General features: G+C 43.8%; 1 protein-coding gene across 1 annotated transcript in view; it reads left to right on the top strand.

Annotated features, from left to right (window-relative positions):
• pkd1a (polycystic kidney disease 1a) overlaps positions 1-17,631 on the top strand; it is a 110,723-nt gene extending 93,092 nt beyond the window's left edge. Inside the window, exons 49-56 of the mRNA XM_080759624.1 lie at positions 173-303; positions 591-714; positions 961-1,086; positions 2,055-2,226; positions 3,773-4,063; positions 4,285-4,419; positions 6,440-6,769; positions 13,696-17,631. Coding sequence (XP_080615750.1) covers positions 173-303; positions 591-714; positions 961-1,086; positions 2,055-2,226; positions 3,773-4,063; positions 4,285-4,419; positions 6,440-6,769; positions 13,696-14,820 — 2,434 coding nt within the window. The 3' untranslated portion in view covers positions 14,821-17,631. The remainder of the gene's footprint in view (positions 1-172; positions 304-590; positions 715-960; positions 1,087-2,054; positions 2,227-3,772; positions 4,064-4,284; positions 4,420-6,439; positions 6,770-13,695) is intronic.
• The last annotated feature ends 332 nt before the right edge of the window (positions 17,632-17,963 follow it).

Here is a 17,963-nt window from a genome sequence, read left to right as displayed (position 1 = left end):
CATTAGTCATAGCCTGTGTTAGTTAGTTCTCCTTGAAGATGCATGATTGAATGGTCCGATATCTTACTGTACAATGTAGGCATGGTGCATTCAACCTTCAGCCATGCAATGTACACAGACACAAACAACCCCCTTGGATAATAACCAATGAACACACTCCTTTCTCCCACAGTCGAGACGATGTTCTATCGTGGCTGAATAACTCCTTGTTGCCTCGCCTGATGAATGACTCAACCCTTTTGAAAGAGACAGGAAGCACTTTACTGGGCACACTCAGACTTCGACAAGTCAGAGGCACACATGGTAAGATTGATTGATTAATAGATCTTATACACATTGGCTGTGAATAAAAGCTCTCAGTCTGAATGCTCTGCATTCAGGCAATTACAGTATCAACTTGATGAGCTACAAAGACGTTTACACTTTTGAATTTCCTCCTTTTTGTGAGGCATACAAACTACCAAAACTCTCACTTACTGACAAGTGACAACTGTTAGTGCTCAGAGAGTTTCTCACTACAGTATTACTGTATATGTCGTATGCCCCTTGCTTCCTTGTCTTATCCTACTGAATATCCCATTTCTTTGCAGGCTCTGTTGGTTTTGACATGCTCTGTGACAATCCAGCAAAATGTACTTGGAGAAAGGGCTGGGCTGAGGTTCAAACTAAAAACACCCAAGATCCCATTCTGTCCAGCGCAGCTGATGATAATGGGTAAGGAAAGCAAAACAATGGTTTGAGTGAGGGGTTTTCTTTTTAACTCTGCACTCTTTAAATAACTTCTCTTAGTCATATCGTCTCATTTAAAAACTGTTATTCACTGTCATTAACTTGTTCCTACCTGGCGTCCTTATTGTGGGCATGTCATTAATTTGTCAGTCTCACAGTTTGAGAAGCACTGTGCTATTCAACAACAACTCATGTTATTTTACGTATTTACATGTCTCTCTACCTCCTCAGGGCATGGCGCTGGGGCCAGGCGAGGGTGTATGGGAGTGGAGGCCAAGTCCTGCAGCTGAACAGGAGTCTGGAGCAAGCGGCAGCCTCCATACAACACATGCAGCAGTTCCACTGGCTAGACCACAGGTAGGGAGAGTACAAAGTACAAACAACAGGACTTGAACCCATTATAACCGGAAAAGCATCTGTATCATTTTAGATTTTTGTGTTGGCTATTCACAATAGCAGATATACAAGCTCACAGCTTGCGTTTTTGGTCAAAACAAGCTTTTAACAGCTTTTGTGCTAAAGAAGTCTTCACATGTCCTCTCAATAACAAATGCTGTGTGCTAAGGATGTTTGGAGACATCTTTAGGTCCTTTTTAATGATATAAAACGGGATCGCTGTAATCCATTTTTTGACAGAGCAGTTGCTAGGCAAAGCCTTGTGCAGCATGTGCAATGTTTCGCGCATGCGTGCAGCTGCACTTCCTTGTTTACGGGCTGACAAAGCTGTCTATTATCTGCTCTCAATCTACGTCGCTGTCCATGGTTTTGATCAGAAAGAAATGTTCTGTCCTAATTTCTGACTTATCCAAGCATCTCCTTTTGAATATAAATGCTTCTATAGGGAGATGAGACTTGACAGCGCGAGGTAGTAATGGAAGACCCCCAAAAATCCTTCCGGTTTTGGGGGGAAATGGAAAGAATAAAATCTGCCTCATCTGCCAATTTGCACGCCTTTATTCTGAAAACTTCCCCAGCAAAACAAGCTTTTAAACACAAGGCATGTGATGAACCAGGGATATGGGCCAATGGGCCATGCTAAGCAAGCAGAACTTTAAATATTGATCAAAGTCCCAAACTTATGCGCAGCAAGTAACTAATGCCAGGAGGACTAAAGTGCATTGTTGTTTCTGTGACTATAAAATATAAGAGTCTATTGTGTGTGTGTGTGTGTGTGTGTGTGTGTGTGTGTGTGTGTGTGTGTGTGTGTGTGTGTGTGTGTGTGCGTGCGTGCGTGCGTGCGTTGCGTTGCGTGCGTGCGTGCGTGCGTGCGTGCGTGCGTGCGTGCGTGCGTGCGTGCGTGCGTGTGTGTGTGCGTTCGTGCGTAGGACGCAAGCTGTGTTTGTGGAGTTCTCTCTCTACAACATCAACACAGACATGCTGGCTGTCGTTTCCTTCCTGTTTGAGTTCCCCGTTTCTGAGCGCGCTCAGTCCAGTGTTGAACTCCTGGCCGTCCACCTTTGGCCAATCACAGGCCTGGACCTGCAGCTCCTGCTCACGGTAACCCCTGTAGTAGTGTTTCTCAACGGGGGTGGTCGGGATGTGTGTGTTTGTGTGTGTGTGTGTGTGTGTGTGTGTGTGTGTGTGTGTGTGTGTAACCAAAATACCAACTTTAGTGGGGGAACACCCTTTCCCCACTCCTAAATCCCCAAATAGTGGCTTTAGAAAGATGAGACAAAAATGGAGCCCAGAGTGTGTGTGTGTGTGTGTGTGTGTGTGTGTGTGGCCCTTAAATATCTCACAACGGGTAAGGGCTAGTAAACACAATGGACACAAGGAAGGCACTCACTTCTGCTGATTATAGGAAAATTACAAAGAGAATAAGGAGAGATGACGCATGCCTTACTCCAAGGACATCTCCATGCAGGCGTGCAGCCCGAGTCGCTCTACCAAACTAATTTGACACGGCTTACGGGGTATAAGTTACTTTCCCAAATGTGTGTGACCAAAATAGAAATTTAGGGGAAAGCGTGCCAACATGCCCATGACCACACCTCTAGGCGCAAATACCCGTGTCGGCAAAAAAGATAGCGGGTGACGCTGGACGGAAATACCATTAAGGGACAGAGAAAGCTCCTATACTCGTAATTTTCAGGCAGCGGCTGAATTGCGGGCCGCGTTGCGGGTAAAGTCGGAGACGAAATTGGAGCCCTATATATCTCTCTCTCTCTCTCTCTCTCATCTGTCATTATCACATCCGTATCATGTCATTATGATGTCAGTTGCATTTCAGTTCAAACATACACATCCACGTCAAAGATGTATCCTAGTGGGTAATGTATGTTTTGTATAGTGAAGTAAAAGTTCAATCCAACAGATTTACAGTAATGGAGTAGAAGTAAAATTGTTGAAAATTGAAAATACTCTAGTCAAGTAAAAATACCTCAAAATCGTACTTAAAGGAGAATTCCATACTCAAAGGCTTTCTTACCTTTCTTTGTAGTTGTTACAAAGAAAGGTAACAACTAAAGAGGTCCAGGTGTTATTATAATAATATAATTTTTTTTGTATATATCCTCTTCATAATGTAAATAATACCATAGCCCCATTCGATTCAATGCAATTCATTGAGGGCTTATGGTAGGGGAAATAGCGAATAAGGAGTTTTTACACAAAAAAACACCTGGACCTCTTGGTGGGGTCGTAACGACTACAAAGAAAGGTAAGAAAGCATTCTAGCATGGAATTCTCCTTTAAGTACAGTACTTGATGACTAGGGAGGGAGCCTGAAAATCGGGTCCATTACAATCCCGGTTCGGCATTTATCGAGACCCAAGTATCAATAAGCTTTTGGCTTGTCGAGCCTGTTATCGGGTTTAGCCGCAGCAGCTGACGTCTTGGGCCGCTCGCTATATAATAAGGGGCAGGCGCGTAGCGTGGATTAAATGATTGAGGGGGGTGGCAGCGCATCTCCGACCGAGGTGTGAACGGTTTTGCCGACGTGCGAATGGGGGAAAATGTAACACATGCTGTAGTTTGCTACTAACAGAGGGCATGCACGAGGGCTGCCAAATGCTGAATTATAACAAGCTTCTGTCTCTGATAGATTGTGCTCCTAGCCCTGGTGATGTATTTCGTGGTACGAGGGCTGATGGGGCTGGCGAAGGAGGGCTATGTGTATCTGCTGTCCGCCTGGCGTTTCCTTGGCGTGTGCAACCTGGCTCTGGCTGCCTCAGTGTGCGGCCTGCATCTGAGCCGCTGTGTTGGTGCCATGCGCCAGTGGGCGTTGTACCGGCAGCACCCGCGGAGTGCGTTCACAGACTTCTACAGCGTGGCCAGGCAGAGTGAGACCTACACCGTCGCCTCAGCCCTGCTGCTCTTCGTCCTGGTGCTCAAGGTGAATTGTTGTAGAATTCACTGAAAAGTCTTTGAATAAACTAAATCCTCTACCTCTCTGCTTTCAGTTTCTTCTCCCCCCCCCCCCCCCCTTTTTTTATAGTTTGTATGTATGTTAGTATGCGTTATATGATGTATGCAGGGCTTAAGTGGTTAACACAGCTATTTTGTTTCTCTTCTCTCTCCCACTCCATGATCTATATCCCTCTCGTCAACTTCCAGGCATCGCACCAGTTGCGTTTTCTCCGAGAGTGGGCCGTGTTTGGCAGAGCTTTGAGACGATCCATTTGGGAGCTGCTGGGAATCGCTCTGGCATTACTGCTTTTATTGCTGGCATACTCACACACAGGACACCTGGTATGTCTCTCTCTATCTCTGTCTCTGTCTCTGTCTCTCTCTCTCTCTCTCTCTCTCTCTCTCTCTCTCTCTCTCTCTCTCTCTCTCTCTATCTCTCTCTCTCTCTGGATTTATTTCTGTGTCGTATAACCAAGTATAAATCAGGCATAATTCATACGTATGTATGGTTATGATAAAAATCATGCAAATGATAAAAATCATGAAAAACAACATACATAGTATGTCGTTATTCATGGTTTTCGACAGTAACAAATTATCTTTTTTTTATCGTCCAAAACCATGAAATAAGACATACTATATTATGACGTTTTTCATGATTTTCATGATTTCTTTTTATCATCAAAAAACAACTTAATATATTACCTGTACATTATTACTTTAACGGCACCTTACATTTATGTCATTTTATGGTGTGTAAATATGTAAAATGTCTATGATCTTACATATATTTCCATATAGTTACCAGACTGACCTCGTCTGCACTTATAGCACTACCTGTGCACCCACCCAATAATTCATTCCTAAGACTTGGACTGTCGTTTTGGGGACTAGTTTCATATTAATTTGAAAGTTCTGGCAGAAAATGTGTATTTAGTTAAATATCTCCACTTTTCCACGAGCTGCACACGACATTCTCTCCGGCGAGGGGTCTGGAATGAGTGCAGGACTGAACATATCAAAACTTTAGGAAGCACAAATGTATGGGACACACAAAATAGGTTTTGTGTGTGGTGAATTACCCAACACCAATCACAACATACCTGTCAATTGTGTGCGCCATATGTTTGTGCTTCCCAAACATTTTTTATATTTTCAGTCTAGCTTTTCCTCATGTAAAAGTGGCGATATTTTACATAACATATGTTTTCTGCCAGAAGTTTCACATGGATATGAAACTAGAGGACAATATCTGACTCAAAATCTTGGGAATTAATTACTGGGTGAGTATACACGCAGTGCTACAAGTTTACATGCTGACGTGGTCAGTCTGCTAACTGCTCTGATAGAACTGATATACAGTATGGTTTTGTATTTGGAATACAGACATTCTAAGGCTATTAACAATATTGGAAAGGTGATGATTATGAAAGCCAGACAATATTGTTGGCTGGTATGAGCATCACAGAAAAAGCATAGTAGTAGTAGTAGTAGAAGACGTACCCTATTTTCCGGACTATAAAGCACACCTGAATATAAGCCGCACCAGCTAAATGTAGGGGAAAAAACTAAAGCGGGAAGCTCCTGGCTAGTAGAACCCAAACTAATTCAAACTCAAAATAATCTTTACGCCAACAAACATTGCAACAAACACAAACATCGAATGTTGACAAACTATGCTAATGTTTAACAGTGTTCAGAATATCCTGTGGGCCTTAAAAACCCCACATTTCTCCTTGCCTCAGTAACTCTCTCCCTCCCTGCTTTCCATTAGTATCTGCTACAGTACATAACAAGTATTATGCGAGTGCTGCCAGACAGCCACACATGCTCACAGATCACGGGGGCTGTTGACTTTTAGAGCCATTTACCTTCACTTTATCCTTGTAACAGTACATTCATGAATATCAAATCTAGCATCTATCCAAAAGCTGTCGAGAAAAGCCTCATTTCTATACATTATGCACTCTGTTGCTTTCCCCAATGCATTGATAATGAATCTGTCTTTCAACCTTTCTCCCTGACCCAGTTGAGATGAAATGGGTTTTTGTGCTCCATCATTTTGTTGTTTACAAGAAACTAAAGAAATGGGGAGAGAGTGTAAGAAGAAGAAAAAACAACAACAAACTAAATGTCACAGGAAATAGCATAGCACATGCAGTGGCATTTAGATATATTTACAACATGTACTTATTTCAGTTTGCCATTGAAATGTAGTGGAGTAGAAATAAACTTTAGAAAAATGGAAATAATATTAAAATAAATGTACCTAAAAATGGTACCCAGGTACTTGAAGTAAATGTACTTTTGATCGCTGCACATAACTAATGTGATTATCCGCCCCATCTTTCTCACTCTCTAGCTCTTCCACTCATTGCTTGACGGCTACAGCAGTGTAAGCTCCGCATGTCTCGTCCTGCTGGGTGCCAGTGGGCGTGGTTTGCTGTCTTGGCAGCCCGGTCAGACATCCACGGGTCCCTCCTCTAGCTCCGCCTGCTCGTTGGCCTTCCACGTGAGCTTCGCCGCACTCCGGCTGGTGTTGCTGTGGCTGGTCTCCTCGGTGCTGCTGCGGAACTACCGGCGGGCGAGAGCCGAGTTGTACCGCCCGGCGCTAGACCTGCAGGACTATGAGATGGTGGAGCTGTTCCTCCGACGACTCAAGATGTGGATGGGCCTCAGCAGGGCCAAGGAGGTACAGCAGCGCTTCTCACACTTTTACATTTCAAGGATGTCAAGTCTTTTTTTTTGTCAAATATGTTTCATTGAAACACTTCAGCTCAGAATGACCATTAACCATTTATTGCAAAGCTATTGCATTTAGTATGGCGGTGTGGCTCTGCTCATGTGATATCATATCACATTTGATATCATATCATCTGATATCATATCACATTTGATATCTCAGATTATCTGTGCACCGAGACACAGCTCTGATCTATAAAACCCCAGAGCAGAACCCCTTTTGGTGTTAGCATTATGTTATGCTTTAGCTATTGAAAAATAGCAGATCTACAAGCTCAGCGTGCCACCGAGTGGCGCGCTACGAGCTTGTAGGTCTGCTATTTCTGAAAAACCGAACAACGATTGCCATAGAAACACAGCTTTTTCAGAAAACTGTCAGGATGTAGAAGACATTTTTAGAATCTGATCTCAGGCCTAAATGGAAGTACCAGGTCTTATTACTTAACTTAAGACCTGGAGGCGTGATCAATGCTCTTTGGACACTCAGAATAGCCAAACGGCATTGATCACACCTCCAGGTCTTAAGTTAAGTAATAAGACCTGGTACTTAAGACACGCAAAATACAGCCCACAGAGTCAGCAAGCATGAAGACTGAGTACAGGCTAGTGACTGCTTAAAAAGAACACCCGATTGAATGTGGGCGTGAGTGACTTAGCTGGCAGCGAATGAGAGTGAGGGGAGTTGACATGGAGAGAGACAGCTAATTTAAAGAAACAGAATGAATTGCTGATAGAGAATGAAGGGGCGGATTATATATTAAACCTTCTGCCTTCCGTGTCTCAATGAACTATCGCTGCACTGGATTTTTATTAAGAGCAAAGGGTTATACAGGTTGCATGTTCTCCCCGTGTCCCCTCGGGTAAGTACAGTACCCTCACAAAATACATGCAGTAATCCTGGTCTCTATAGTGCCTCCCCCTGGTCAACCGGGGAGACTGATGGAGGGGAAAGGAACTGGTTGGAACAGGGGCACCGGAGGCGGGGTCACTATATTGAGGGATGACTGGTCTATTTATTTATTTACCCCGACCGGCACTGGTGGTCTAGCACTGTTCCCATTTTGTTGTGTAATCGTCGTTGTGTATTGGCTGCATGTTTGCCTCTCGCCGCAATGACCATTTTCACTATATGTGCAGTAACTGCAGTCTCAACTCGATCAAGGTGTCAGACAAGCTAATACACAACAAATCATGGTTTGCTTTGTATGCTGGCTGTAGACTGTGTACAGGCTGTAGACTGTTTGTATGCTGGCTGTAGACTGTGTACAGGCTGTAGACTGTTTGTATGCTGGCTGTAGACTGTGTACAGGCTGTAGACTGTTTGTATGCTGGCTGTAGACTGTGTACAGGCTGTAGACTGTTTGTATGCTGGCTGTAGACTGTGTGAAAGCAGCGGATGCCCGCGGGGCTCGGGCTGCTATGATAGACTGGCTGACCAGGGATCAGATTACCTCAGCAATATATGAGCTGAGAGGAGAACACACGCACAAAACGCATCAAACCTCCGTGGAACCAATGGTGTGATCATGGATTACTTGTTATTCATCGAGGTGAAAACATGCAAATGAATGTCATTCCATTAAATAATGGGTGCCGCGGGTGCGTCTTTTTTTATGTCGGCTCGACTCAGATCTCAGAACCAATTTCAGAGGTCCATTATAGTTTGCAACCCGTGAAGAGCTCTATGTGTATATATATTATCTAATGTGTCTAATTATTTATTCTACACATTAGATTGGAAATTTGAAAAAAATGGCCCCACACTTTTTACGTCCTGACCAAGGGGAAAATCCCCCCTGTCAGGTGATAAGAAGCGGCTTGGACTCCTCATGCATTGAAGGAAGCTTGAGCTCAGTTCAGGGCTCTCCCCAGGCTGGCAGAGGGAGAGTTGCGTGAACAGGAAGATAGCTTACTCAATTAGAACAGGGCAAAAAATGGGTTACAATGTTCAAAAATATAAAAACTAATTTTGCTCAAATTTCTTGTAAATAGCTGATCTACAAGTTCACAACGCGTTTCATCGTGACGCATTGTGAGCTTATAGATAGGCTTTTTCAAATAGTCAATGGGCCAGATTCACAGCAGCGTTTACGCTGATAACAAACTCTGGAATGAACTCCCCAACCACCTCAGAGCTGCCCCCTCTCTCCCCTCTTTCAAGACCTCACTCAAAACCCACCTCTTCAAAATAGCTTTCCCCAGTTGACGTCTCGTTTATCCTTTTATCTTTTTAACCCTGTATCTGTTATGTTTTATTTTGTCTTTTTTCTCTTAATAAAGTCTGTTCTTAGTGTTCCCTGTAAAGCGCTTTGGGTATTCAGAAAAGCGCTATATAAATCTGAGCTATTATTATTATTATTATTATTAACATGACGTGACGCTAGCGGAAAGGCATTTACGTGGATTACGTGGACATTAATTTGGAATTCATGGAAATGGCCGTGAACTTGACGCTCACGTAGGTTGGTCGGAAACTCCGTCAAATCCTACGGGACGCCTTTAGGTGGCGGAGAAATTTGCGGAAGCATACACTTGCATATAGATTTATTCAGAAGGCTTTAGTCTTCATGCTGAATCAATAAATTGTTCCCAAATCTCAGATAAAATATGTAGGCATGTGTCCCCAACATATTGGTCGATCAGCACAAAGAAATGATAGCCTATATAATAAAAGCTTAGTGCACTTGTATGCCTAAATGCATGCATTCTAGGCAAGTTAGCCTATAGTCCCATACAGAAACTGCCCCTGCAAGCCCGACACCTTTTTATTTATTTATTAGGATATTACTATAGCAAGCGCGATTGCGCTTCTCACTTGACAGCTTTCTACTCGCAGTGCAACGCGTTGTGAGCTTGTAGATCGTCTCTCGCGCATGTTAAAAAACAAACTCACAATTATAATAAGAACATAGGCTTATCTGCATTCTGCACTACGAATCCAACATTGTTTAGTGTAGTAATGCCTGCAGTAGGCGGCAGGCCTATTGAAATTCTTTAGTTACGGAGCTCCTTGAGTCAGTTGACTGTCGGTCGGTGTGTGTGTGTGTGTGTGTGTGTGGGGGGGGGGGGCAGACAGCAGCGTGCTGCCGATCCGATTCACATTGGAAAATGAATAGGGCTATATAGCCCTATATAAAAAATAGAAGACCACATTAGCCTAATGAATGGCATCAGCGTGTTTGAAAGTCGGCCAGTCATATCATAGTTTTAAGCCAGCTCACCTCCACTCGCGCTTGTTCACAAACATAATCATGTATATTGATATTGATCACATGCATGGATGCCACACACAGAATAGTTTAACTCACTGGATAAACTCACTGGATTATAATTTCTTCAGACAAGAGGATCCCAGGCCTACGAGGTAGGCCTATAATTATTCACTTATGAATGTATAGGCTACTGTTCTTTATCACGCAAACAGTGTCGAGGGCCCATGCCCCCCTCCCTCTATCTCTCTCTCTAGCTCTCTCTCAAAAGACGGCTTTTGCATTGACATATATCCGATATTTTAAATATCGGATATGTTTTACCTCTGCAAAGGTGTGAGTGAGCACCCGCCTTGGTCCCGAACTTAATTCAATAAATTATAATTATATTGCTTCAGCGGAGCACGCACCGTTGTAACTTCCAACGGTGCGTGCTCCGCTGATGGATTGATGTCAGTTTGTACATACATAGTAACCTACAGTGGTAATATGGTGCAAAAACGACATAACATAAAAGCCCTAACTGTCCTGCTCCTACATGTGTAGAATTATTACATTAATAGAGTGCGGGCTATATTCATAGCAGTGACCGCAGCTGTGAAGCCGCTATATAGTCTGCGTCTGCAAAGCCTTTTTTCTTTTTTTGACAGACCAAACTGCTGTCTGCTGAGTCATGCTTGAAGCCTTTTATGGTGCGATATGGGGCGTGGATCTATGCAGATGAGGTTGTCGGGTGCTTTTCCGATCACTTTGCACCCGCTGCATTCAGTATGACATACACCTGCGATACGCCTGCGTACCTGTGGTACACACCACTCTCTGAATAACACGTCATCTCAACGTAGCTTGATCGGACAGATAAATACGATAATCTGTTTCCGCCACAGTGTAACGGTGGCCTATTTCTTTTTTTGTGAATTTGGCCCAATGTGTGTACAATATATATAGGATTAAAATTAGACTTAACTTATTCAAAGTTGATTCAAATTCAAATTCTTGAAAGATGTTAAAATAACAATTTTGCCGATAGCAGATACTGATACTGATATGTATATTTAGTTTTTCCATCCATCCATCCATCCATCCATTCATCCATCCATCTTCAACCGTCTATCCGTAATCGGGTCGCAGGGTAGTGACTTCCTCCTGGTGGATCCCGAGACGTTCCAAGGCCAGTGAGTTTATGTGTTTCCTCCAACTGCACCTTGGTCTGCCCCGGGGTCTCCTCCCAGTGGGACGTGCCTCGAGGACCTCCCTAGGGAGACGCCCGAGAGGCATCCTAACCAGATGCTCGAACCACTTAAGCTGGCTCCTTTACAGGCGAAGTAGCAGTGACTCTACTCCAAGTCTCTCTCGCGTGACTGAACTTATCACCCTATTTCTATGGCAGATGCCAGCCACCCGTCATAGAAAGCTCATTTCGGCCGCTTGTATTCGCGACCTTATTCTTTCGGTCATGACCCACACTTCATGACCATAGGTGAGAGTATGCGCGAAGATTGATCGGTAGACAGAGACCTTTGCCTTCTGGCTCAACTCTCTTTTTGTGTTTTTATTTCCCCCTTTTGTGCCAGGGAAACAAATACATCTTCAATACAAGAAATAAATTTTCATCCTCTCATCTCATCAACTCTCCCCCTCAGAACACAGGAAACAACAGATAATAGCAAATACAAAATAACCTAATTATGGCTGGCCGTAACACTAGTGATGGGAGATTAATCGGCACACATCGGTATCGGCGGAATTGGCCTTAACAGGATATATTGGTAATCGGTATCAGTATATTAATATATCAGTTTTAGCAGATATTTTTATTTTATAATAATTACGTTGCGTACTTAATTACGTACGCCTGCAAATTGTGTATAAGCCTTTTTTCAGAATGGGAAAAAATATTATATTTTCTTAATACAGAATGAGATCATATCGACATCGGTTATATCGGTTATCGGCCATAACAGCAATTGAGCAGTTGAGACGAATAACAGTCCAAATCCACACTTATTATTATTATTATTATCCATAATGTATAAATGATGGATAAGGGGTCAGGACAGGACAGCCTTTTCCGCGACATGCGGAAAACGACCAGATTAAGGTTGGCGAACATGCATTGAGGTTGGCGACCAGATTAAGGTTGGCGAACATGCATTGAGGTTGGCGACCAGATTAAGGTTGGTGAACATGCGCTGCTCCGTGCATGTTGGTTATGGTTAGGTTAGGGTTTGAGGTAGGTTGACGTTGGACCAAATACCTGACTTGAACTTAGTACTGCACTCCCTGGAACCCCCTCAAGGACCCCTGGGGTCGCTGGACCACACTGATTAAAGGTATGGTGATGCCTATATGGTGGCTCCTGAGACCATGTGCTCCTTGTGAGCCGCGAGGGCCTGAGTTCCAATCCAACTCCCACGTGGTCTGCTCTCTGCCTGTCTGCTTGACTTTCTCATTTCTTTAATTTTTTACTGATCACTTTATTTGAGTTTTACCTCCAAAGAAAATCAGAGTAAGAAAATGTACACAAAACACACGCACACACACACACACACACACACACACACACACACACACACACACACGCGCACACACACACACACACACACACACACACACACACACACACACACACACACACACACACACACACACACACACACACACACACACACACACACACACACAGAGAATACAAATGTACATGCACATTATATATGAGAGCACAAAGATATACAAAAATAAGAAAAGAAAAGAAGGATAGACAAAATAAAAACATAACATAGTTTTAACGACCAATAATGCATCATCATCTACTGTATCATTATGTACAGTATATTGAAATAACAGCAAACAATCAAAACCATAGATAGCACAAAGGGCCTACAATATGACACACATTCCACTTCAAATCAAATTTATCCAACAGATTATTCATCCTAAATGCCCACCATTAGTTCTGTATGAATCCAGTCAGCTAGAGGTGCGGGGAGATGTTTTAGTGGCGATGGATCACCCAGAGGTTTCTCCTTTCTGAAGCATAAAAGAGACACATCATCTCATTGCACCTAAGATGTAGGCCGAAAGGTTGAGGTATTGTCTGTCTCCAGTATAGTTTGTGAGCTTATGAATACGGGGTGTGGATACTTTTCCCTACTACATGCTTCTCCTTTCTCTCTGTCCTTGGTTTCGTGTCTCTCTACACTCTCATATCTAAAGGAACTTGAAGAGATGAAAGTGATGAAAGGCGAGGACAGAATTATTTGGAATGACCCAGAAAACTTAAAGGCCCAATGCATTCTCAATGGCAATAGCACAAACCTTGGCATGCTACTAGTCCTACATACTTAAACCTACCAACCCCATTCTAGCCTACTTAGGTTCATCTTACAGTGGACATGTTTGCCTGAAAAGGAATCTTTGAAAGGTGTCATAGTTTTAGAAATATAGTGCTTTCAAATTTGAGACTTTTATAATGGGGCTCAATGGCAGATTTTGGCAGATCACTTTCACCTAGAAACTCCATTCACACTTTTTATTATTCAGTTTACTGAGGGCACACATGCTGGAACTTTTTACTTTGAAATGTTTTGTAGTTTCTGAGTTATTTAACTTAACAATCATCTTTTTTTTTGTTCTCCCTCTCTTTTCTTTCTGTCTGTCTTCTCAGTTTCGCCATAAAGTGCGCTTCGAGGGCATGGAGCTGCCTCCCTCCCGCTCCTCCTCCACCAGCGACTGCAAGTCCCTCTGCCTCCCCCCGCTGGACGGCCCTGAGTCGCCTCCCACCCCGGACAGCGCAGACGCCGGCTCCGAGGCCTCATGGCGTCCAGCCTCTTCCAGCCCCTGCAGCCTGACTGAAGCCCCGGGGATGGGCCTGGGCCTGGGCCTCGGGCTCGGGCTGAGTCCGGGTGTGATGGTGGGAGGAGCCAGCTGGAGGGAGAGGGCGGAGACGGAAGCCTCCCTGCGGAGGCTCCTCCCCACCCTGGACGCCTTGCTGCAGCAGCTGGACCGGGTCGCCATGGCGACGGAGGACCTGTACCACACAGAGTGCTGTCTAGAGCGTGTGCAGAGGAAACGCAGGGAGCGAGGCTGGGCCAGAGGTGGGGAGAGAGGCAGGAGCGGAGAGAGACGAGGAGGAAAGGAAGGAAAGGGAGATGACAAGGACTCTGCTGGACAGAGAGAACGGAAGGCGGGTAAAGAAAAAGACAAAAGGGGACGTAAGAAAGAAAGAAGTGGAGAGGCAAAGGATTGTGGGAACACTGTAGCCAACCCCAGACAGACTCCGGTAGCCACGCCCGCTGCTTTTTCCAAACCCAGACCTTCCTCCGCCCACAACGCCACCCTCACCCCGGCTCCTCTCTTGGCCTCCAGAATGCAGACTGCCACAGCTCCTCCCACCCCTGTCTTGTCGCTCAAACCCACCCCTGCGCCTAATGCAGCCACCACACCTTCTAAAACCATCCCTGCTCTCTTCTTAGCACCCAAAATAAGCCCTTCCACTCCGTCTATGCTCAGCTCTGTGCGCACAGCCACAGCTGCATCCGCACCGACCTCTCCGTCAGTGCCATCAACCCCTGCACCCACGCCAGTCGCCCCCGCCGCCCACCTGCTCGGAGCTCGGGAGTGGGACCCCCCCACTGAGAGAGAGACCCCCTGTCCCCCCTCCAGCCTGTTCAACCACCCAGCTCACACCACCACCATTCCCACACGCAAGCGCAAACGCAAGCCGCCACCACTCAAGAACAAGGTGCATCCCAACCCAAACAGGCATGTCTCTGGGCACCCCAAACCCTGATGAATCCCCTCACAGCATGCCCGGACAGAGACGAATTAATGGCTCATATAGAAAGAAAACATAAGGATTCTAGAGTGAACACTGGGTTGAGATGAGAGACAGCAGGTTTTGTCTCCAGTTGCCCATCTCTAAATCTAGGGAATAGAGGGAATGTATATACTGGGGACCTGCTTCAGATAGTCTATGAGACAAATCAAATCTATGGAAATAGAGGGAATAGGTCATATTTTAAGCAATTATCCATTACCCCATGTTTCCAAAAGCCTTTGACTGTGTTAGTTGGCATGGAAAACAAGGTGCTGGTCACCAGTTGGTAACTGAAATGGTTCAGAGAACGGCACGTCATCATTTACCACTATAAACATCCACTATGTTTTACCGTCCTTTACGTCTCTGGACCCAAGCAGACCCCTTCCCCGTCCCCACATGACCCTGGAGGTCACAAGGGGGCCTTTGACAAGAGCACAGAGCTGTGCTCACCTGAGGAACTGTGTTTAGCTGTAGGACTGAACTGAAAACAGTGAGACTGAAGACGATGCATAAGAGGTTTTGCCTTTTTGTATCTCATTTGTTTTGTCTCTTGTATTGTGTTGTGTTGATTGTTATTATGTTGTCTATGTATTATTGCAAGAATAAGGAAGCTATATTGTTTTTTTTAGGTTACCATGGGTTACTTGTGGCCTGTCTGAAAACAGTCTCCTCCGGGAGTCTTAATGGTCTGGAATCGACAGGCACACGCACAATGCTGCATTAACAACCAAACACAGGACTAGGTACAGGTATCGAAACACAAACACACACACACACACACACACACACACACACACACACACACACACACACACACACGCGCACACACACACACACACACACACACACACACACACACACACACACACACACACACACACACACACACACACACACACACACACACACACACACACACACACACACACACACACACACAAAAGGGGATATAGCAGACTGGTGCGCCTCAGGATCCCAGTAGCCAGTTGTTCAGGACTCAGAACTTCCATTGACCAGGATGTAGTGATGGAGTAAAGCAGAGGTAATAAGTGAGAAAGAGATGAGAAAGTGAAGTAGCATGTTGTAGTAGTTCAAAGTAAGAAGAATAGAAAGTAGTAGAAAGATGAGAAGGGAGGAAGTTGTGCCTGTCAAACATGGATTTGTCTGAGGAGACCTCTCTCCCATCATAAAGCTACGCTCCCATACATTTGAATCCTTCAGGAAACAAAATGATCTTGATTATCTTTGCAACATGTTTTTTTGTTATTGTTGTTGTATTGTATTCAGTATGGTTCTAATTTAAAAGCACTTTTGTTCTGAAGTAGATGTGTTTTTTTATAAGGGAGGGAGTTTGTGTCTTCTAAAAGTAATAAGCTTGGTGTCAAAACCAAATAGATAAAGCTTCACTCATACTGTATTGTAACCGTAAAGCATTGCCAAAGCTTCTGCATCATTTATGCACCAAGAGTTTATACCGTACCAAGTAATTCATTTTTGTACCTAGCACTTTATTTCCTAGTGGAGCTGATAATCCAATGCCATAATTATGTAACAATGTGTTGTTTTCTGTCTAAATGGCTACATTACAGGACTATCCTAATGAGCATTATCAAGATATTGAAGTCGCTAACAGTTGTTTTGAAATTTGTTGTCTGTTTGTGATTCTCATGCCTGTAATACCAAGACACATACTTCCTGTGTCCAGTGGGCACATCTCAGGGACCCAATACGAAGCTTATCCCCAACACAACTGGGGAGCAAAATAGGGGTGATAAGGTTTTCAGTCTGGTTACTGTTACCACATACGTACATCGTACGCACTACGTAAAACGCAGGAAGGCCTATGCTATTTTCAAGCCTACTATTTAGGATCTACTAAGTAGGGTTTCACTTAATTCGGACATACAAGAAAGTAATTTGGCATACTAAATAGTATGTCAGTATGTGCTTTCGGACAGGTGAATCACAAGCATACTGTGTATTTATGTAGTAGTGGTTTCGGACCTCTTGGATACGTTGTTTGGGTGTCCCAGGACATCCCATGATAACATTGATCCTTCCAGCCAAAAAGCAGGTAGCCACTCTAGGTGTGTACTTTCTGTTAATAAAATGAGACCATTGCTGCGGTTACTGACGTACAGTTGATATTCGTATTGTTTGCTGCATGCCAAAGCCTAGAGTATAGGTTCTATTTTTTTCCCTTAAGTACACCCCTTTCCTCCAAGTCCTCTTAATGTCATGTTTTACACTAAACAATGCATTTCAATAGTTCATAAAAAATGACGAATTTAATCAGTGTGTAAATATATGTATATATTGGTGCTTCTCGGTGTATATATTCTTCAGTTTCATTATGAGTATTGTTAATGTGCTGCGCTGGCATATATATAGGTCCAAGCACTGGTGTTTCATATTGCTAGCCTCAATGAAGCGCTACATCCCAAAAAGCATATCTATTTTATAAACATGCCACAGGTTTAAAGAGAACATTGGGATACGAGCTGGTTCCTACACTGGTGCCTCATTAACCCTTTCCCCCTCTATTCAACAGCGTAGTGCCAAAGCCCAGCTGCATGTTCTGTAGTTTGTCGATGTGTTGTATTGTGTACATTGTTATGAATCTTTGCTAAAAATCTAATATTTTTAAAGCGCTTTTTTGTCTTCATTGTTTTTGTACCATATGGCATTTTACAGTATGTATTCCTTGTATTTTGCAGTCGTAGCACTTCCCATGCTTTGCACTTGACAAAGTCAAATAAAGAGTTTGACAGCTAAAGTCTACCACTATGGTGTTGGTGTCAGACCAGAGGCCACAGTGTTTTTCCTTTTGCACTTGCATACATTTGGACATCAACCAGTACACAGGACGAAGACCAACATCACTATAACATTAAACATTTTCCATATTATGTGAATATATTATTATTTTGGACCATGGGCTATAGCCCATATCGTACGCCGTACGATATGGGACCATGTCGTACGCCGTACGACATGGTCCAAAATGATGAGAAACGAGGCTAACTTTTTTTTTCAAAATTTCAAAAAACATGGGCTATAACCCATCGTTTTTGTCATTTCGTCATTTTTTTCAAATCTTCAAAAATGATGAA

The sequence above is a fragment of the Protomyctophum bolini genome, assembly GCF_963924005.1.
Source record: "Protomyctophum bolini genome assembly, chromosome: 3".
Taxonomy (NCBI): Eukaryota; Metazoa; Chordata; class Actinopteri; order Myctophiformes; family Myctophidae; genus Protomyctophum; species Protomyctophum bolini.
This window is presented reverse-complemented; position numbering and strand designations above follow the sequence as displayed.